The 23,426-nt window shown below is 40.5% G+C and overlaps 1 protein-coding gene across 9 annotated transcripts in view; it reads right to left on the bottom strand.

Moving 5' to 3' along the window:
• The window catches only part of DGKB (diacylglycerol kinase beta), a 272,726-nt gene that overhangs the window by 174,904 nt on the left and 74,396 nt on the right, over positions 1–23,426 (bottom strand). For 7 of the 9 annotated variants that reach the window (XM_077304457.1, XM_077304458.1, XM_077304456.1 and 4 more), the window contains 4 exons: positions 23,110–23,142; positions 15,544–15,660; positions 9,184–9,257; positions 6,699–6,773 (listed from right to left, as the gene is read on the bottom strand). In XM_077304457.1, the coding sequence (XP_077160572.1) occupies positions 6,699–6,773; positions 9,184–9,257; positions 15,544–15,660; positions 23,110–23,142 (299 nt within the window). The remainder of the gene's footprint in view (positions 1–6,698; positions 6,774–9,183; positions 9,258–15,543; positions 15,661–23,109; positions 23,143–23,426) is intronic. The other 2 variants (XM_077304461.1, XM_077304460.1) reach the window with 1 other exon arrangement.

The raw sequence follows: 23,426 nt of genomic DNA on the forward strand, positions 1-23,426 counted from the left end.
CACTGACGTTTCTTGTGCATAGTAGTAGTAGTAGTAGTAGTAGTAGTAGAAGAAGAAGAAGAAGAAGAAGAAGAAGAAGAAGAAGAAGAAGAAGAAGAAGAAGAAGAAGAAGAAGAAGAAGAAGAAGAAGAGTTGGTTCTTATATGCCGCTTTTCTCTACCCGAACGAGGCTCGAAGCAGCTTACAGTCGCCTTCCCTTTCCTCTTCCCACAACAGACACCCTGAGGGGTGGGTGAGGCTGAGAGAGCCCTGATATCACTGCTCGGTCAGAACAGTTTTATCAGTGCCGTGGCGAGCCCAAGGTCACCCAGCTGGGTGCATGTGGGGGAGTGCAGAATTGAACCCGGCATTCCAGATTAGAAGTCCACACTCCTACCTACTACACCAAACTGTATGGTCTACATTGGTCTTACATTCCTAGAATGTTCATAGGAAACAACCACTCTAAAAACCATTAGCTACACCAGATGAATCACAAAATCAGTTAAAATTAAGACATCAAACTAATAAGATCACGAGGAGTTTAAAAGTTGTCAATTGAGCTCCTACATTGTAATAAAAAGTTACACTGATAAAAAGGAACCATAATGATTCGGGTTTTATTCCTGATTGCACAATTTGGACCTAATTTTCCTAGCAGCAAGAGCAAACAGTGCAACTCTATTGGTAATGTAGGCATCAATATCAGACAATAGTAAGATCATATACTCAGTTTTTGAGAGGCCTGAGGTGGTAGGGAGTATTCTTTTAATAAACTGGTCTCTTGGTTCATCATAGAGGGGGCAGTCCATTACGTAGTGTGTGAGGTCCTCAATCACTCCCCTATCACATTTACAGATGCATTCAGATAGGGGGAGGTGGGAGAACCGACAACTACGCACCGCTTTGGGTAAGGATTGGAACCTTAAATGAGTAAATATATATACCGGGAAAACAACTACATCACATTGAGGTCCCAAGCAAAGGAAGTTTTTAATACATACAGTCAGATGAAATGCAAAAATAATATAAGACTAACAAGGAGTTTGAGAAACAAACAGATGAGACCCCGAAAAGCTGTTTAGAGAATTGTTGAGCCACAATAGATATCTTAAGTTGATTAAGACAATACCCTCATTTTCAAAAGCAGCTTGCCTTAGTTATTGGCAATCTGAGAAATACATATATAGCAATCTGGCTTCATAGTTCATGCTAGAGAAGCACTTAGCTACACAAACACACAAACCTTAAAATGTACCAGAAAACTCGACAGAGACTGTTAAACCACGGGATGATGCATGTGACAAATGTGTAAGAAGAATATTAAAAAGCAGATAGAGAAATCGAAGGGAAGGTTAAAAAATGAAGCTTTCTACTAGTCTTTACCACATACAACACTGGACAGCTGAAGCACAATTTGAAAGAGTGAAGATTATAGCTAATATTGGAAACAAATTTAGAATGAAATTAAATTAGTGACACCCAGACTCTCACAGGTATGTGGGACACATACCTGTTCCAGAGCTCTAATCCATGCCATCTCCTCATCCCTCCCTCCCTCCCTCCCTCTCACAAACACACACATGCAAACCCCTTCCCTCCCACCTCCCCTATTTCTCCTTCCCTCTTCCTTCCCTGACCTATTCCCCGGTCCCTTCCCCCCAGACATATACACACAAACATGTATACAAAGAGTCCTCCCACCCTCCTTATCTCTTCTCCCAGGATGGCCCTGGCCTCCTCCGGCATGGAGAGCAGCACCTGTGTCTGCACTGGCATAGCAGCCTGCACTCCATCTCCTGGAGGCCTGGAAGTCAGCGGCCCCACCCCTGGAGGCAACATGGCCTCTGCCCCAGCCCTCAGAGGCCTCCCCACCACCCAGACTCCCTGCTCCCTACAACCATCCCTCATCTTTGTGGCAGTGCTGGCCCACCCAGCATCCACACTGCTTTGTGATGTCCCCTGGCCTCGGGCAACTGCCCAGGGCTCTTTGGACAGTGTGGCAGTAGCCTAGCCTCCCCCAGCTTCTTCTGGTGCACTCCCTGGGGCCAGGCTATGGATATTACATCCATATCCATTTCCGTCCCAGGGGCTGTGCCATAAGATGTGTCCCACATCAAAAATAGTCACAAAGGCGGGGTGTCACAATTAAAAAATGCTTCAAGAATTGAAAATATGTTTGTTGACCCAGAAAACAGAGACCACACACACTTGGTCACATCACCAAAACTGTAATGACTAAACAGGCTTCAGAAATCCAAGTGCAACACCATGCTGCCAGGGAAATTACAGAGCTCCATCAGAGGAATAAGTGGCATTTGATTTCTCTGCCATATCTTCTTCCTACCATTGCTTGCAACACTTTTCTTTGGCACCTGCCTACCTCTAAAGGAAGGTTCTGGCAGCTATATTTAAAACAGGAAGAGAATCTACATGGATAGTGAAGTGTGAAAGTGGTAACTGAAGGAGAAAAGAATAGCAGTGATAAATCAGTGTATCCATCCAAAGATCACTTACTTGCATAGCTCTTCTATATTTTGACTATCACAGTAATCTTAAATTTACTTCCCGAAGTGTAAACCCCATTTAGTAGATCTAATTAGGACTATACTGTACATTTCTATTGCCATTCCATAAAAGGCTGTCCATATACATCTATGTATAGTATACATTAGCCAGAACAAAAGAATGAAAATTAAGAATATATATGTGAGAATGTAGGAACATATTAAATTTGTATAGGGAAAAAACTGTAACTAAATAAAAAGACTATGTGAAAAAGTATGTTGGCTGGATAATTGATTAGGAGTTGCTTGAACTCATTCTCCTATCCATTTTACAAGAGGCAAGATTCTTTCTCAAATGTAATGTCCTATTCAATGAAATATCAAAAAGAAAGCTCAACTAAGATTCAAGTTCATACTGAACATTGCCCTCTTGTGGATGTACGCTTCAGCTTACATTATATCATCACAAATCTCTTGTAACAGCACATTAAAATGATAACATTTACAGTGCTTTAGTTCATGTTACCTTAGGTCATCACAAATGGCAATCTGAAGTTATTTTGCGGGAGATATTTTGGTTAAGCTAAAGTTAATAGTATAAAAAAAACTGAGAATCTTGAAAAGTGTTCTAATCATTAAGACATAGCGATTTCTATAAATCTAGCTATTGCAGCAATCCTAAACAAGTAAAAACACACAGGTTAATAAACTCAAATCATGCAAAAATGAATTAAAATATTAAGTAATCCTGTGATGGTCTGGTGATCCATATGTAAAGTCTTACAGCAATAATCTATGGAAGGCAATTCAATAATAAGCACAACGTATATAGCACTGGTCGCTATATATAGGGTTGCAATACAATTTTCAGTACAAGAGGTGTGCAAAACCCCCATATTTTTCAGGTTCATAGAATCATAAAGATGGAAGGGACCTTCAGGATCATCTAGTACAACCTCCTGCACAATACAGGAACTCACAACTACCTGCCTACCCACAGTGACCCCAATTTCATGCCCAAGTGTATCTCCCCATACCAAAAATCTCCAGAATCCAGCCTGGCCTGGAGGAAATTCACCTATCACCCCACAGTGGTGATCAGCAATTCCCTGGATATGAAAGGGTCTCAAGAGACAAACATTGGCACATCCTTCCTGCCCACCCACTCACAATCTGCCTAAGTTCATAAAATCAGCATTTCTGTCAGCCTCTGCTTAAAAATCTCCAAAGAAGAAGAACTCACCCCCTCCCAAGGAAGCCCGTTCCACTGAGGAACCACTCTATCAAGAACTTCTTCCAGATGTTTAGTTGAAAATTATTTTGAATTAATTTCAACCCATAGGTTCTGGTGTGACCCTCTGGGGTAACAGAAAGCAACTCTGCTCCATCTTCTATATTATAGCCCTTCAATTATTTGAAGATGGTTATCATATCACCTCTTAGTCGTCTTCTCTCCAGGCTAAACAGATCAAACTCCCTCCACCTTTCCTCATACAACTTGGTCTCCAAACCTCTCATCATCTTCATAGCCCTCCCCTGGACATGCTCCAGTTTCTCTATATCTTTCTTCAGTTGTGGTGTCCAAAACTGGGCACATTACTCCAAGGTCTTACCAGAGCAGAGTAAATCGGTAGCATCAGCTCGCATTATCTGGGCAATATACTTCTTTTAATACAGCCCAAATTCCCGTTTGCCTTTTAGCCACCGAATCACACCGCTGTCTCATGTTCAGTGTCTGGTCTACTAAGAACCCCAGATCCTTTTCACACATACTACTGCCAAGACAAGTCTCACCCATCCCATACTGATGCATATGATTTTTCCTACCTATATGAAGACCTTTACATTTATCACTACTGAAATTCATTTTAGCCCAGTTTTGTAGCTTGTCAAGATCATCAGGTATTAGGATTCTGTCTTACCTCCCAGTTTAGTGTCATCTGCAAATTTAATAAGTACAGGTATAATGAACCTGAAAAATATTACTATTTCCTGATATGCCTGAATCCCAGTACTGGCATGGTATTTGGATTCAGTAAATATTAAGGAATAACTCGTGTTTTTTAAGCTCATTATAGCCTTCAGGACCAATCTGGAGCTCTGGAGGGGACAAACCTCCCCCCTCCCAAGTTTGAAAAAGATTGGACCAGGGAGTCCAATTCTATGGGCTCTATGGGCTCCTCTATTGTTTCCAATGAAGGGGGAGAGGGAAGGCATTTAAATGTAATAGGAACACAGGTCCTTTACAATTCAAATGTTTTCTGAAAGCAGCAGATTACAAGTGAACTCCAAAGGCATTTAAAGTGCTTACTGTCCCTTTAAATACCAAGTTGACAGTTCACGCCAAAGGGACTGAGAGCCCTTTAAGTGCACTTCAATTACAGCTATTTGGCAGTCCCAGAAAATGCCAAATATTTTTGGGATTGGGGGGGGGACAGATAAACTTTCAAGAGTCAAAGCTCCCTTCATTGATATCAGACAAAGGGACCATCCACTTTTAACATTTTATACTCTCAAAATCTTGTTCCAATCCATGTCTATCCTCTAAAACTATCTCATAAAATGGATTATGAGAATTATGGTCTGCCTTCAAAGATGGGATACTAATAATGACATGATTACTATGTCCCAATAATCCTATGTCCCAATAAATCAACAATTTATCTTAGGTATGAGTGTGGGATACTGTTACCAAGGGTGTGTTCTGTCTGCCTTGATTCCTATCTAGGTGAGCCCTGTCTTTCCTGGCTGCCATGTTAGCAGCTAGCAAGGCTCATCAGGGCTGTGCTGATGAGTGGGCAGGATTCACTGATGAGGTATCTTCATGCCTACTCATTGCCACAGGGGCTTGCAAAGTCAGGCACCCACCTTGGTCTCTCAAGGTAATTTCATCAGCAAATGCAAGTCTTCTCGAGTGCAAAATCTAATTATTATCAAGCAGCCAGTGAGCTGATCAGCTTCTACTGACCTTCCCTGAATGTCTTCTAGCCTACCAGCCTGCTCTAAGCCTCCACCTGCCTGGTTGCAATCTGCTTTTATCCGCCACCCCCCCCCCTCCCGGGGCCACCAGGAAATCCATAGATTTTCATCCTGGACGTATCCTGAATTCCTTGACCTTATTTTTCTGAAATTCTTTCATGCTAATTCTTATAATATACTGCTGTTTTGCTTGCCAAAACTTTACAGTCTCATCCTCTCCACTTTGTATTGTTGTAATTGTTCCTGATAAAAATGTCAGCCACCACCATTTGCCCTGAAACGTTTCCACCCTGTCTTTTAGTAGTTAATACCTGTCCAGATTAATTGATGGTTACAGCTATAAGACACACTCTAAATACCTAGAGACATTGTTTCTTTAGGTTTTGCCAGTTGTGTGTTAAGGAAAAAAAGGCTGCCAGCAGGTAATACTGATGAACAGACATATATGTTGCTTCATCAAAAGGATGTGACCCAATGTACAGTCCAGAAATTTGACAAATGGAGCAGTTGTTACACCATTCTGGCTTAATTTTTGAGGATTTTAAGTACCGTTTCTTTATACCTTGTTTTTCACTATCTGAAGGAGTTCCAAATTGGTTTACAAACAAGTTTTCCTTCCTCTGCTCACAACAGACACCGTGTGAAGTAGGTGGGGCTGTGAGAGCTCTGAGAGAACTACTGAGAGAACAGCTCTAAGAGAACTATGACTAGCCCAAGGTCACTCAGGAATCAAACCTGGTTCTCCAGATTAGAGTCTGTCACCCTTATAACTCTACACCATGCAGGCTAGTTAGAAGATCCAATGAAGATCACATTTTAATTAAGATTTTTCTTATTTTTTAAAAAAATTAAATAATAAAAGTTGGCTGAATAACTGACCCACTTTCCCCAGTTGGGGTGGCACTTAAATGGCAACAGGCTGCCAATGTTATCAGCCAAACATAGCAAGAGATAAGAAAGAAGAAAAGGTTGAATGTGGAAGAAACAGAAGGAAATCACATATATGAAAAATGTGATGTACTAAGTTATGCAGAACGGCAATTGGCTAACATTTGAATTGTGTGTGTTATATATCTTCATACCACATGATTTTCCTTTCTGCAGCGTTAACTCAAATTTATGTTGCTGATGCACTAAAACCATATACTTCCTATGTGTCACCTTTGGTTTGCTCTACTTATGCTGTATTTTATTTGATAAATTCATGACGATAACGTCTAGCCTTAGACTTACCCCGGCATTGGTCCATTTCCAGCAAGGCTGTAAACCTGACGAGGATTCAGAAGATACTGAAATTTTCTATAAATTCTGCAAGAGTTAAAACAAGGAACATTTCAAAGGTTTTATTAGCCAGTAAATTATGATTTTGACTAATCTAAACTTAAAACAGCCATTTCAAAACGAAACAAACTGAGGTTGATTATTGTGAACAGGATTTAGCACTGAAGCAATAGTTTCATACTTTTTACAAAAAGCAAGACCAATTATATGAACTCATAAGGGTACATGGTTTGGCTACATATAATAAGTGGACACAGAGGAGTGCAGAATGGCCAAGGAGTCAGATAAGATCTCCAGTTTACATTTTTTCTTGAAAAATAATCAACTTCATGCAATATGGTGGGCTGTTATTAAACACACATGTCCATAGCCCCCATGTGCACTAAAGAACAAACTCTTAGGATCCTGGACACAGTTTTTATATAGTATATAAAACAAACAGGTGCTTAATCAGATTCAATGCAGATAGATTCAAGTGGGTAGCCATGCTGATATGAGGCAGCAGAACAAAATTTGACACCGTTAAAACCAGTAAAGTTTTATTCAAGGCATAAGCTTTTGTGTGCATGTGCTGAATAAAACTTAGCTATTCTTAAAGGTGCCACAGGACTCAAATTGTTCTGCTGCTTCAGATCAATACAAAAAAACAAATGTGGTACCTTCTATAAAGATAGATTCCAGTGGGTATCCATGTTGATCTGAAGAACATAAGCTTCTAGTACGTATGCTTCAGAATTGGGTAAAATAACGTTTGTAGATCCAAGGACAGGATTTCAATTAGGATCAGTTTAGGATTGGCATGGTGAGTGCAGAATGTACCTAGGCCTCCTTGTTTGCTACTGTTCAACAACAGCCACCCAGTGAAAGCAAGTATGGTTGGCGTAGGTCTGGGAGAACAAGGATCAACATCTCATCTTGCGGAAACTCACTGCATAATTTTGGACCGGTTGCATGTTTTCAGCCCTAACCTTCCTCCCAGAATTGTGCAGATAAAAAGGAGGAAAGGAGAATAAAGTAAGTGGCATTGGTTGGTCCCCACTGTGGAGAAAGACCACTGTGATCCTCAGTACAGGCTGATGATGACCATTCCTTTGCCTTGGGCTCTCCACATTCCATTGCTTCAAGTACTATTCTTACAAGAACAACAAAAAATAAAATAAAAGAAGCTGGGGAAGTGGAGTGACCAAGGTAATACAGTGCTTCAAGTTAAGCTGGGCAGCGAAAAGTTATGTGAATGGGACATAGATTTCCATGTTGCTGCCAACCATCAAATAACGTGAATGGGTAAAACTGATCTACAGAGAGGCACAAACAAGGAATGCAAACCAAGCAGCAACCTGCTAGGATTTGGTAGGCCTTCCTATTTTATAATTTTTGGGATTTTCCACTGGAATGGATGGTTTATACCCCTTCATATTTTACATAGCATAAGCCTACTTCCTACAACAGCAGATGAACCACTTCAAATTCCCCTGTAAATAAAAAATAAGATGTCATAAGAAATGGAAACCTTTTCTTAATTTCCTTTTTTGGGGGGGTGGAAGGGGGAAGGGAGCATTCTATTATGGGAGCTGTCATGAATGATCTCAAGAGGTATAGTCAAGAAGCAGGTCTCCTCCAACTCTTCTGCATGCTTTTGATAACTAGAGCTTCAAGTCATTTCACCAGAGCACTTAGTGATACTATAGATGAAAGTGATTTTTAAAATGTGCCTGCCCTGCCCACTTTTGGTTTAAAGCAACACATATCTTTTTTCTACTTTTAAATGTGCATATTACTATGTTTGGGAACATCACTAATACAGTACCATTCTATCTTGACTTCCACCCTGCTTACGATTCTACTGGACTTCTTTTATTTAAGCTGTGCCCATCTGTAAATTCGCCATATTTGAACAGTCTGGCCATTTATCAAGTGTTCATTGATGCCAGTCAAATCCTCAAGAAGCACACACAAGCATTTTTCCTAGTTTGGAGGTGATCCAAAGACAAAGACTCAATGCAGGGTGACTGACTTTGTCTTGTGGATGGATGAATTACTAGGATGATTATTACTAAACCAGACATCTGACAGGTGGACGTGCCTGGAGTTTTACAACACTAGTGTTTTCTAAAAATTACAAACTATTATACATTTTTTGTCCTTTTTGATTAGTATGATGATTGGCCACTGTGTAACAAGGAGTGTGAGACTGGATTTGGCCACTGATCCCATCAAACGTGGCTTATTTTATAATCTTATAATTTAGGCTGGTCTTCATTTCTTTATTAAAAGGTATCACTTTTCAAAAATCCATTAATATATATTTAGAGAGTCAGCAGGATAACTGGCAAAAATGGTTTTTCTTGATGAACCTGCAGTCTTAGCCTCCTGAAAACAAATATATTGACACAAATCAGCCAATTTAAAGAAGGAGGATCAGCAAAACAACACATACCTTTCTCCTTGTTTTCCACCACTTTTAGGATTCACAAAAACTAGGAGTGGATGAGTATTTGGAATAGGAGTAATCTAAATAAAGAATATCACAGAAGCAGATTAATCCTGTTAATTCGGGTAGAATTTTAGAAACCTATGTGTTTTTGTTTTCTATTGGACAACTGATATATCAAATGTAAAGTACTACGTTAAAATACAACTGAGAAGCTGACATGATGTTATGGATCTGTGGTAGCAGTTCGTATCAACTGCACTAAACTAACTAGGACTTAAGGTAAAGGTAAAGGTATCCCCTGTGCAAGCACCGAGTCATGTCTGACCCTTGGGGTGACGCCCTCCAGCGTTTTCATGGCAGACTCAATACGGGGTGGTTTGCCAGTGCCTTCCCCAGTCATGACCGTTCACCCCCCAGCAAGCTGGGTACTCATTTTACCGACCTCGGAAGGATGGAAGGCTGAGTCAACCTTGAGCCGGCTGCTGGGATTGAACTCCCAGCCTCATGGGCAAAGCTTTCAGACGGCTGCCTTTCCACTCTGCGCCACAAGAGGCTCTAACTAGGACTTAAATTTTACTAAATGAACTTAAAATATTACTCAATGAACAAAATACAGGGAACTGAAATGGGCTGCATAGGCTAGTGCTGATCAACAACTTTTCAAAAGTATTAAATGTACTCAAGAAGCACAACTACCAAAGATATTAAGAGTATACTTTCTATAATACTTGTCTTATCATGTTTTAAGATTAGCAATACCTCGCCTTCAAGCCCACTTTATTGCTCATTGCCTGAGAAGAAATCAGGCATAAACTGTTTCTCAGAGGTCCTTGCATAGAGGAGCCAGCCATAGAGGAAATGCAAAATAATGTGCCCTTACTCTTTGCCTTTATATTTCAATATCACAGTTTAACATGCTTAAAAAAAAAAAAAACTGAAGCAAATTCTTGAGATTAAAACTGATCCAAAGATACCCTACCTCATTTCCCGGAGAAACTTTGTTTTGGAAATAATGCAACACAACTTCTTGTTGTCCCTACCCATCAGGCAGGCTACAGCCTGGACCTCATTTTTGGCTCAGGGATAGATGTGGATCTGGTTGTGGCTAATCCTGTACCATGGTCAGACCACTATGCTCTGAAGGCTTGGCTAAGGCTGCCACTCCCCACTCATTCAACATGAGGATGTTGTATGGAGCTGCTGCCTGGTGTTTGGGCCATGACAGGTTGCCCTGCCTCTTCCCACTACCCCACGGGGGAGCAACTGACTTACTACATCCAGTCTGCTCTGGATTTGTGCTCCCGTGCAATAGCTGGGGCAGCAACATTCCCCCACACTGCAGTGTGGCGTGGGTGGTTCATTTTTAAGACCATGGTATTGGATATCAATGCAATATCATGTTCTTAAAAATAAGTTGGCTTTGCTGCAATGTGCAGTGCAGCGGAGCTATTTGGGTCATTTTTTTGTCTCTTCTGGAATGCTGTTCTGAGGTGTGGGTGGGGAGGAGCCTGATTCTTCCATAGCCATACAGCCTAGGCCCAACATAGGCCCTGCTGATGCCTGGGGCAAAAAAGGGAATTTGGATTTATCTGCGTTTCCTTGCCACAGGGCAAATGAGGGCCCGAGCCAGGCCAGGCATGGGATGATCCGGACTGGCAGTGATATCATGTGATAGTGGGAATTTGGCCTAAGCTGCAACAGAGAGTTGGGCCAAATTCCTGGTAGGGAAATCCAAAAGCAGCTTCTTGGACATGGAGATGTGTCATTTCTCTTAATACAATTATTATAGTAATAAACCACATACATGTAGACTCTTCACTTTCCTGTTATGGAAGAAAGGGAGCATAGTCCATGACCCTGTTCTCTCCAGCTGCCAATCATCTGTTGAGTAGGGAAGTAGAAGAACTATCTATGGACCGAGGAGCATACAGTTCTGCATACACAGTGTCATATTGCAGCCTATATCAAAGACTGTCACATCGCTAATGTTTATCTAGATTTTTAATCAATTTTACTTATTTAGTCCAATTCCAAGTGTGTTTGTCCCTGTAAACGAAGCATAAACCAATGGTTCTCATTGTGACAAAGATGGACTGCCTCTTCGATGTCCCTACAGATTCAGTTTAATTAATGAGGCTCATCCTAAGGTTATACATGATATATTACTTCCTCTAATTAGAAATAATAATCCTGATCATTATGCTGGTTAAGCTAGAAAGAAATAAGATGAATGTGCTTAACTATGATTAATAATAGTTGTACCTAAGTAGCAATCTCCTCTGCTACTGAGTCGCCTGCATAGTGCTACATGACAATGTTCTAGTTTAATACAGAGAAACAGAGAAATCTTCACAAACTAGTTTTTTGAAACTTCTTTATTTTTTAGTACATATTATTCAAAATTCTTCAAAAATAAGAAATAGACTAATAATTCATTCTTCTTGTTCTGTATTTAATGGAGAATGGTGGTGAACACATTCATTGAAATAAAAATCCCAAATGGCATAGTCATTGCCAGAATTTAAACTGAAAATTAAGATTCAGGTTTATTTTTGAAGTGCTATCACAACTTACGTCAATACAGGTATAAGTTACATACTAGAGCACATAAAACACACTGCTCAGAATCCTCAGTCACTTTCCTGCCATAGGAATATGCAAGCTATATCTCACTGAACATTTATTTAATTTGCATTATATTCTCTCTCTCTTCCCCCCCCCCCTCCTCCAGACTCACCTACTGAAATACAAGCCTTGGTAAGCTGAGCCCTCCTCTTATAGTCTTTTTCACGTGTTGGACACCAGCAGTAGCTGATACAATCTAGACATATATTTTCATCTCATATATGAAACACTATACTTTTCAATGGGGATAGGGGTGTTTTATGAGTATTGTTAGGTGTTCACCTCCATATATTGATTCTTCCAAACAACAGCACACCTCTTCTATACTCATCCTAAACAATATAACCCACACAACTGTGGGTAGATGTTTACATTAAAACCAAACAGCCTTTGATAACTTGAGCTTTTGTTAAAATGTCCAAAAATCTAAGAACACAGCTGGAATGGTCTATTAGAATTTCTGAAGAATGCCAACAGAGCTCTGAATGACTGCCAGCAAATAATTTGCCTTAACACCTATTCTACTATTAGGCTTTTAAAAACAAATGTTCTATCAATTCCGAAAACAGGCATGAAAATTCTATGCAGATGGTATTCCTCGAAAAGGAACAGGAGAATTTGCCAACTCTCTTTCACTGTGAAGTGTTTATATCCTATAACAAAAAATCTCTTCTTCTATGGTACCACTCAAATTGCCTTCTCCACATGTAACAGAAGACATACAGAACAAAATCCCATCCAGGTGCCACAGGAAAAGTAAAGTCAACATTGGACAACTTATTTATTGAACCATTTATACTTTGCACAATAATTCTCAGTCAGTGGTTTCTGAAGCAGCTTATGCAGAATTAAAACATGACACACAATAAATAATCAACAATAAGAACACATACTGGTTGCTAGTAGGGGAAAGGTTCACCAATAACCCTAGCAATAAAAGAAGTATGAAAAAGACAAAAATCCTCAGTACAGTGATATGTACACTCACTGATAAAACATGAAACCTACAGAAACAGCAAAATCAATGGAACATAATTTATAGCCATTACCCTCACCATGCTAGCAGGAAGGTGTTAACAAGAAATCCAGTGTAGTTCAGTCAATACTGGAAACATATGTTCCTGTAAGTTGTTAAATATTACTGGCTTATACATAATCACCTATGTCTGGATCACCTGAACCCAGCAACTCTCCTGAGTCTCCAGCCCAGGACTCCAGATTTCACAGTGGCACCAAGAAGCCCCGAACCCCAGGGGCCCACTTCCAACTATCCCTGGGAAAGCTGGTAAGTCCAAGGCTGCCAGGTGGGAAAGACACTGAGCAGTCCACCCAGCTTCCCAGCATCAGTTAGCCAACAGAAGCCTCAACCTGAAGCCCTGCCTTTGCAACTCCACTCACCAGGACAGATGTTTGAAGGCTAGAGGACAGGGGTGGCAAGCAGAGTGGCAGCCATTGTACTTGAGGGCCAGAACTGGAGCAAAGCCCAGTCCCATGGCTGCAGGTGGGGGAAGAGGGACAGGATGTGGAACAGGAAGGCGGGGTTGAAATAATCTCATCCAGAGATTGGGGGAAGGAAGGACCAGAGGGAAGTAGGAAGGAGGAATGGAAAGCAACAGTGAGAGGAAGGTGTGCATAGGAGGGAGAGGGGGAGTATGACAGAGCCAGGGGAGCATCATTGGGGAGACGCTGAGTGCTGCAGAGGGAAGCTGTCTTGGTGCAAGGAGGTGCAAGAAGAGATCGACAGCTGTCAGGGAGGGACAGACAATGAAAGCAGCTCTGATGAATCCTCAAGGAGCTCAGCGGATAGCCTTAAGGAGCACTCCAATCTCTGCCCACTGGTTTGTTCTGTAACCCTCTTCCCCTTCCCAATAAGACATAATAAGCTATGGCAACTGGACATGTCAGACTTATCTGTTCCCTTAGAACCTGATCTCAGCTCACAAGGGGCACAACCCCACCTCCCATCAGCCCCACCCCAAAGGGAACACCTGCACGCCTTACAACCTATCTCAGCTCTGAGCTTATGGGCACACTGCAAGTCTCCAGGGGATCTTACTAGTGACCAAGAACATATGGAACATGAGCTATCCTTTATGTAGCCCATCTTCCAACTGTTTTAAGTTTTGAAGATAATGGTATTGACCAGAACCCTGGCTGTATATGGAAGCAAAGAGAAATCCAGTGTAGCTATGATACTTGAAAGTTATGTCTCTGTAAGTTGTAACAGAGCAATCTTGCATCTAAATTTTGTACTAAAGTTTGCTTCTGAACAGTGGAAGCTGGGTTGGATGGAACAAATACTCAGTTGGAAGGGTAACTTTAGGAGCAGATACACAAGTCTTTGTTCTCCAGCTCAACCTAAAAGACTTAATGGCCCTCCCATTATCATGGCAGGATATCTATAGGAGCTGGTGATTTATTAATTCCCATCCACAACTGCATTTTTACCCTCAGGGTTTCTCCTTTGAGTAAAGAAAAGTCTCAGTCAGTTTCAGATGCTGGCACATAACCAACAGGTACCCCATGTTTTCCTGTAATCCCTCAGTCCAATAGGTGCTACATTGCTAAAATTACCTCTTTTATTTAGCTACAAATTTGTAAGGCAAAGTTTATTGCTAAATAGCAAACAATCATCAACAGATTTTGGAGATTCAGACAATATTTAAGCCATAACGGTCACCTGGACCCATTCCACACCAACAGCCCTGTACCAGGCTGCCGCCGGGTTTTTGAGACATGGCAGGTTGCCCCACCTCTTCCCGAATCCAGATGCAGGAGCATTTTCCCCGCAGCACCCAGTCTGCCCATGATTTGTGCCTCTAGGGCCCATTATGCACGGCTGCCGAAACGGCGATTTCGGGTCACATGGAAAACGCGGAGGGGGAAGAAGCGAAGCAAACCGCTTATGCACGGGACCGGATGCAATGGCGGCAAAACCCAGAGTAACCGATTATGCACACAGCGACCACGGTGACGCTTCTGGTTGCGCTCCGGTCACCCAGAAGCTGCGCTTTTTTCCGCGTTTTGCTAACGCGGCTTTTTTGGCGGCATGCACCGAATCTGCAGCCGGTTGCAGCCAGCTCCGTGCGTTATCGGTGATTTTAGTCGCCACCATTCCACCCTGAATGTGCGCTATCCCCCCATGCATAATGGGCCTAGGTGAGGCAGATGCGGTGGCAAGGTTCCACTGTGATGTAGAGCAGCGGGGACCCATTTTTGATTCTTAAGAACTGGGTATTGCATTACAATGCAATACCCCATTCTTCTTCTTTTTTTTAATGCCCAGGCAGTACAATGGAACCACCTGGAGCATTGTTTTGTCCTTTCTAGGATGCCATTCCTTTCCCACAGCCAAAGTCCAACGTAGGGGGCAAAAATGGGAATGTGGCTATATCTGCGTTCCTTTCCCACAGGGCAAATGAGGGACTGAGTCGGTTCAGAACTGAGACGACCCCAGCCCAGCTACGACATCATCTGGAACTGGAAATTTTCCCCACCATCGGATGAGCAGTGTAACGGGGCAAATTCCTGGTGCAGAAAAGGTCCTGTTTATTCAAGACTACAAACATGATCCATTTCTATGGTCTATAGTAGCACCACCTGAAACATGCTATTTATGTTTTTTTTTTATTGTAACAAAGGGCAATTGTTGGGATAAACTCAAACCCATTCTGTGACAAAGGAAAAACATTATAAGAGTGGCTTGATGTATGTTTAAAATAATAAAACTAATCACACCTGAAGGCCTTGTCCATCTACAGTGACAGAGTTGGCTCGTTGCATCTTGTTCCGATCACTCATCTTGTTCATTTGCTGAGATCCACTCTTTTCTTTTTTCATAGTTGCTTGCCGTTCCTAAAAGGGGGGTTGGGAGGGGGAAACAGATTAATGGTATAAAACTCTGCTATGGTTAAAATGGAAAACTCTTACTTTAGGATGACACATTCAAATACTTCTTCAGCGATAATGAGTTTAGTGATTGCAATCAAATCGCTAAACGAAGCCCAACTTCACATACATCTATTTATGTATCTAGACATAATGGTGGTTAGATAATAGATAGATGATAATTATTTTGTCACAATAAGTACTAATGCAATGGTGTGAAGTTGATAATACAATGTGAGGCCATCTAACTGCACGATCAAGCTTCTGGAATAATAAGATTAATTAGAGGAATTTTTGTAGCTCTTGAAAATAAAATCTATGTAGTTCACAAAAGTCTTCAAAAGTTGGCTCACATAAAACTTGAATTTTCAAAAGGGTTTAGTACCTTACAACCACATTTATTTGAAAAGTTTGAAACATGAGAGCATAGTTTCAAGTTTGATTTTTAAAAGTAACATTGGAAGTAGTAAGTTTTAAATCTTTTTTCCATGTTGTCTTTCCATAGCAGCTTATCTCCAATGGAGGTACGTAAGGAATAACTGAATTGGGTGCCACCAAAATGAAAGACAACGGGATGAATTCAAAGGGTTTTTTTTACCAACAGAAAGTGGAAATTAACTTTTCTATCTCCCCCATCATGCTGCAGCCTATTAAACACCGAAAATGCTGTCCTAGGTGGACAGGAAACCCTTAAGAAAAGAATGGGGGATATCTTTGGATCTACTGTAGAAAAATCAGCAACCCCGACCCCCACCAGCCTTTCAGTAAAAAAAAAAAAAAAACGATCTTGGAATCAAACTGTTGGTTTTGGATAACATTCAGATTATGAATATGCCTGTCTCTTCCAGGTGCTATTATCCAAAAACAACAGTCTGATTCCAGGGTCCATGCCAAGTGTGAAAGCAGTTTCAACAGGATGAGGCACAAACAATATGAAGGTTTCTGCATTTTCAGGGGAATCTCCAGGCATTCATAAAAATATTGCTTCATTGTTATACTAAAAAAGAGGGAGAAAGCAACCTCCCCAAAATGAGACAGAGTAATTAGCGAACATGCAGGCTATCCTCTCTCTGACCCTTGACAACTGGGCTACTCGGAAGTAAACCACTTGCTGCCATTCAGCCTCCAAGTATTTGTCTGTAGATCTCCAGTTGAAAGCTGGTTATTAAATTTGGACATTAAAGATGTAAACTGAATTTGAAGGAATATTCTAAGAATATGAACACAAAAATATGGACAAACTAAAGGAAACCCCTTATAGCCTGTCAACTGCAGTTTTCAATGGGTTCATCAGTTAAATTTGTAATAGCATTTAATTCATTAACGGAACTATTTTGCAGATACACAGCTGAAAGGGGCAACAGTAATACTGTTTTCAGCGATCAAAGTACTTCATTCGTAGACATCATTGTACTGTAATTTTTCCAAGAGGTCTGTAAGGTGGACTGTTGTTATCATCTCCATATTGCTAAAGTGAGGCTGAGAGAGAAGCTTGCCTGAGGGTATCTTGTGAGTTTGTGAAAGGAATGCGATCTGATCCAAAGACAGCTCATAGTTCATTCTTCTAGCTGCTATGTTGAGCTAACTCTTTGGATAACATACTGTCAAGATCAACTGCACCAGTTCATGACCACTGAGTCTGACTACTCAACACAAGGCAGGCCTATACATACAACTGTCCGTTCCCACAAAGAACAGACCATCCACTGCAGACCATTCAGCAGCAATAGCAAATGCCTGCTAAGACAATCACCAAGGAATCTGGCTACAATCCTATGGCAAACTTACTGGAAACAAGACTTGCAGAACTGAGAGAGTAATTCCCAGAAAACAACTCAAGGATAGGGATACTATGTATTTATTTATCATATGCCATGTGTCTTATGTAGCCAGTGTTATGTAGCTGAGGATTGACTGGCAGCCAGGCAAAGGATGTTTGGAGGTGGTTTGCCATTTACAGTACCACCTTGATCTATGGCAACACCTTATCTCGTGTAACATCCCCCCAGAAAATCTGTTCAGGGTCCCCAGTCCTAAAGAGATAGAAGTGGCCTTGACTAGGGCCTGGCCTTTTTTGGCACAGGCCCAGTCTGATAAAGCACTTGACTCGAATAGATCAGGACTCTCCAGGACTTTAAACAGTTCAGGGGGGGGGGGGCTGCAAAACTGAGTGGTTTTACTAGGCCTATGGTTGAGGCCAGGTATAAACATAAAGATAATGGCCTCCCTGCCTGAGAACCCACCTACCAGCATTTTTTTTTCTTCCTTTTAGTGGGGTTATGGAAATTGGGTTAGTTGCATGAACCTCGCCGCCATTCTTGTCTTGCCTTGTTATGATTGGTGTACTGTGTTTTATTGTTCTTGTTACTGTTTTTAGGGGATTGATTTTATGTGATCCGCCTCGAGCCTCCGGGGGGAGGCGGGATATAAATTAGATGATGATGATGATGATAATCCTCCAAAAAACAACCTCAGAAAGGTGCCAATTATTGTTAGAAGGAGGTGGTTTGCATTGTTTTGTATGATTCCTTTAAAGGCAGTTGTTTAAGGTGACCAGATTGTCCCACTTTTGGAGGGACATCTGGGGGCACCTGGCAAATTGTATTTATATTTAAATATATTACAATACTATTTTTGCTTTCTATGTGTTCTATTAAACTTTTTGTTGCTCCATACAGACCATTTTTAAAAATCAAGAACCCCCCCCCCCCGCTCAATGATGTCCCACTTTACCAATGTTAAAATCTGGTCACCTTACAGTTGTTACCTGCTCTGTGTTAATCAGGGAAGGGCAGAATAGAAATAATTTTTTTATCATTATTATTTCCTGCCTCATGACCCCCAGTGCTTCTTGGAAGAACTATCACCCAAATCCTTGGAGGTCTCCAAATATTAGCCCTGCTTAGCTTTTGAGATCTGATGGTATCAGGATTACCTGGACTATCCAAATCAAGATAATACTATGATGTGGTTAGTCATATATACTACATAATCAAGCAACACCAGTAGGTAAACAAAATAAGATTTCAGTTTTTCCTCACTTAGGGAAAATCACATTTATAGATAAGCAACCTTCTCACCCAAGGATTGTCTCAAAAAATATTTTTAAGCTATCATCATAAACAAACAAAAAAACCCTCAAGGGTTATTTTGAGCATTTGTTAAGAATGTTCAAAAACTGAATTGGGTAAATCATGCCTCTTCTTTTCAGTACATTGTCCCTTCTCAAACAAGCTCTATCATTAAAAACAATAGATGGAAGTAACCAGTGATAGGGAAAGCTTTCTGCTCACAAATCCCATGTTGGACCAGTTTTACAGCAAACAAATACAAACCATCTCCAGATGATAAACAGTGGCACAAAGCCACCATCTCTCTCCCTCCTGTTGGGGGCTCTAAGTCTCCAGCAGACTCATAACAGGCAGAAAAACAGTTGAATACACCCAAAATAAGGGAGGTTCCATACCTGTGAAATTACCTTCCTGACTTAAAATTGCCATGACTCTCCTATGCTGCAGAGCCCACCCAAATACAGCTGTTTTAACCACTTTCTCTATTTCCTATTGCATAACCACCAGGCTTCACCAGTTTTCAACAATGCTTATACAGATGGTGGATGAAGTTTCCCTCCAACAGAATTAATTACAGCAGGTGACCTGAGAACAAGATTTCTGTCTTTCAGTTTTTGAAGGCTTGTGTTCAAAGCCTGGCTTTCTTGTTCTCACAAAGACTAAAGGAACCTTTCAGGCAGAACTAGGAGACAAGAAAACTCAAGATGGACTCTGCAACCAGAAAGATCAAAAATGCTTTCTCCATTATCTATCTAGGACAGACTTTAGAATATATTTCAACTTCTTAAAACAATCAAATTTCTATGCCTTCAAAAATAGTGCAAATTTCAGTTAGGTGTGAAAGTTGTTACATTCCCTTCTGTTAAATACCCCAGTGAAGGAAGTAACAAGGCAGAATGAGAGATAACACTACTTGTAAAACAAATATTGAGGGTGGGGTAGTAACCCCCGTTTTCTCTCTTTTGACACTACTCCATAAAATCTACTGTTAAAAAGCATTCCTACAGGCACAATCACAGGGAAAAAATAGCCCTTGTATTCTTGCTATTAACATCTTTCACAGAAAGGGAAAGGCAAACAAGGATAATTAAGGAGATATTGTGAAGATTCATAGTGACAGAGTAGCATAGGAAACCTCCTCCCTGAATATGCACACTGCAAGAAAAGACACGGACAATTGTTATGAAGTATTTCCAGCTTTAAAATGGAGGCAGGAATTAGATAGGGTGGAGAAATTGGAGGGGGGGACTGAAATCAGATAAGGAATAGTTACAGACATTCCACTGCTATAACGAAAAAGAAGGGGAAAAAGAATACACGTTCAAAGCACAGGCATATGATGGATATAAGGCCTCATGGAATTTATGTCTGGAGTGTAACTACTGTCAGGGCTTAACTACTGTTACATTTTCTTCATGGAGTATTTCCTCCCCAAAGGCCCCTCCCCCCCAAAAAACAACAACCAAAAAGTCAAAGAAAGGCTGACAGTGGCTCTACCTTTGTTTTAGTAGGATTACTATTTCCTCCAGTTTTCTCTACTTGTTGATACCATAAGAATTCTCTACAAAGCTCTCACATCAGAGGATTCTACAACGCCAGGATCTCAGACTCCATTTATTTGTTATGCTAACTGCAATCCTTACAACAGGAATATAAAAATACAAGTAGCACTGAGGCTTCCATAAAAACACACTTATATATTCTTGCAATTTAATGAATTTTGCATTAAATTGTGCCTCCTCAAACCTCTTCAAGTTATGTATTAATTGAAGACGTCCTAGCTAGTAGAATTTCAGCAAATAAAACCAAATTATTTCTACTCGGAATTGGTTTGTCAAAATCAGTAGAGGTCCCAGTGGTAAAGTAATATCCAGTACATTCCTACTGATCTCAAGAATTTCCTTCCAAGCATTAATAATCATGGGGCACGCCCCATACATATTGAAGAAATCTCTCTTAATATATCACATCACCAGTACTTCAGTACACCTGCCTGCACGTCTTTGTAATTCTCCTATGAGTGTTAAGCCATTGCATAATTATCTTATAATGGTTTTTATGAATGCTTCTAGAAGTTAACAGGTTTCCGACAATAAATTGTTCCCCATTGGCCCTTCCTAAATCTTTGTCCCAAGTTTTCATGTAACTCATATCCTGCTGGCAGGCTAGATGCAATTCATATATTTTTGACAGCATGCCCTTTGGGCTATTTCCACTTAAGAATTTTTTCCCAATGTATTTGCTATTTCAAGAAAATATATCTACTTGTCAGTAATTCCACCAATTTTCAAAAAGTGCCTGCACCACCTTTGCATCTGTGGTGTGCAATAGTGCAGGGCACTAAAATTAATATTCCAGACCGGAGAAAGGGTAAAACAAAAGAATTAGGATGGATGCTGCTGACACTCTCAAAGTCAAAATTCCTTTTGTAATCCAAAATAACTATTTAATGTGATTTTAGCAGAACTGGAATATTGTTGACACATAAGAATAATCTTTTTTTTTTTTAAGCAGCACCTAAGTAAAACCTCAGGGTGACTGAAGAATACTTCTAAATAAGTATATTCATTCGATTTTTATACCGCTCCTCACATGGTGTCTTAGGGCAGTGTACGTAGAACATAGAACTTGGAAAAATACACTGTGGCATTAATAGCATTTGTAAACAATTGAAAGAGGAGATATAATTGCTATAACAAGTAACAGATCACAGAGAACGGTCTAACAGATGAGGGCACTTGCTCTTTGGTGTTGCAGTCTCCAGGCAGTTGGGTCAGGTCTGGGTCCTCATCATCAGTCTCACTCAAAAGCCTGGTGGAAGAGCTCTATTTTGCAGGCCCTATGGAACTGTTTCAGTTCCGGTAGGACCTTGATCTCTTTGGGAATCTCATTCCACCAGGGGAGAAGGCTCTGGCTGTAATCGAGGCCAGACATATTTATTTGGAGCCAGGGATTACCAGGCTGTTGGAATATATAGAGAGAGTTGTTCTTTGAGGACAAACACATGTTCCTTGAGGTACGCAGGACCCTGACCTTGTATCAAAATGCACGCGAAGCTGACATTTACTGAAAATAAATAACATTGCAAAGTGTTATTTATTTTCTATGTGACATACATGTTCTCGTGTATACAAAATGATCGATGAATTGTAATCATTTCGACTGATGAATACAGGCATGACATAGACATACCGAAAGTTATTCAGTATAGCATTATTAAAAGCTAATAATATACATTTAGATGGCTTGCATTGTTAATTTGTTCTATTCTTTAATCAACTTTCAAACTTTAAAAAACTGTGTTAATTCTCAACAGGGGTTTGCTGACCAACACAAGCTGATTTTGCATGCATTACTAGTTACAGCCACTAGCAATGACAACAAATATATACATCTGAATTTCAAACACTAAAACAGTTTTGCCTGAACAGCAACAGAAGTCATCTCATTCTATCTGCTAGTCTTGTCTCTTGAATTATATAATCCTTGCTCTTCAAATACAAAGTTCAGGAATATTAGCAATACCATTCAAGTCCCAGAATTAGGGGAGAGAAAAGTGTTTTGGAGTCTAGTACATAAGTCCTAAAAAGCTGCACCTTAATTATTTAATTAGACATATTGGCTATGGGTAGGGAAGATTTCTACCACTGACAGAATCCAGACTGCCATCTGTACTTCTAGATGTGATGGATCAAGAACCTCTTTCTTCTGGATTCAGGTATTGTTCAAAAATACATGGGAAGTGCGTGTTATGTAATTTGATGTTTCTATGCCATGCTACACTATCTCCCATGGCCAAAGGCCTCCAACCTGCAGGAAACATTAGAACAAATGAGGTGAAGCCTAGTATAACTAAGGGAAGTCATTTTCCCTGCTCTAGTTCTATCCTTGGCTTACGAAGGCCACCAACAACACAATGCAAATGATAGGAGATATAGAACAATTCAGGGGCCTCTGACAGGCTGCATCTTGTTTGCTTTAAGCCTGTGCTATTCCAAGGGAGCAAAGTATCACTTTGGATTATGGATTGGTGTGTGTGTGTGTGGGGGGGGGGAATCTCCTGTCCTCTGTCTTCCAGCAAGGCTTTCAAAGAAAAAAACACCTGGTTCTATGTATCCTTGTTATTACACAAGGTAATTATGAAATGTTTACAGTCCTAGGACTAATCGTAATTACTGGTCATGGAGAAAGGGAATTTTCTTTTAATCAGATATGTTCTTTCTGCACTCTATTCAGAGTAGATAGTCACCACTAAAAGTATTCTGCTTATCATAAAAGCACATTATTGCAAAACAAAACTCAATACGAAAACCATTTGTATCTGTGAACAATTTACATTACGCACCTCAGGAAGTGAGCCTCCTAAAGGGGGTAGAGTCTGTTGGAGAAAAACAGTTTCAGCCACAATGTTAAAACTGTTCAAAAACAACCATTACAGACAATCCTTGCAAAGGAATTTGAATGTTATTATGCTGAACGTGCAAGAATGGAAGCCATTTTACTCCAGCCTTACAAAAAAGAGATCTAGAGTTCTCTGTACAGATATTTGTTCATTGTCACATTCCTCTATATATATCCCCATTCTTCTTTCCCTTTTGCCAGTCATCATATAGCCATTATTTCCTGCCACCTTGTTATTTCAAATATACTGCCCATATTCAT

This window comes from Paroedura picta, chromosome 11 (assembly GCF_049243985.1).
Source record: "Paroedura picta isolate Pp20150507F chromosome 11, Ppicta_v3.0, whole genome shotgun sequence".
Taxonomy (NCBI): Eukaryota; Metazoa; Chordata; class Lepidosauria; order Squamata; family Gekkonidae; genus Paroedura; species Paroedura picta.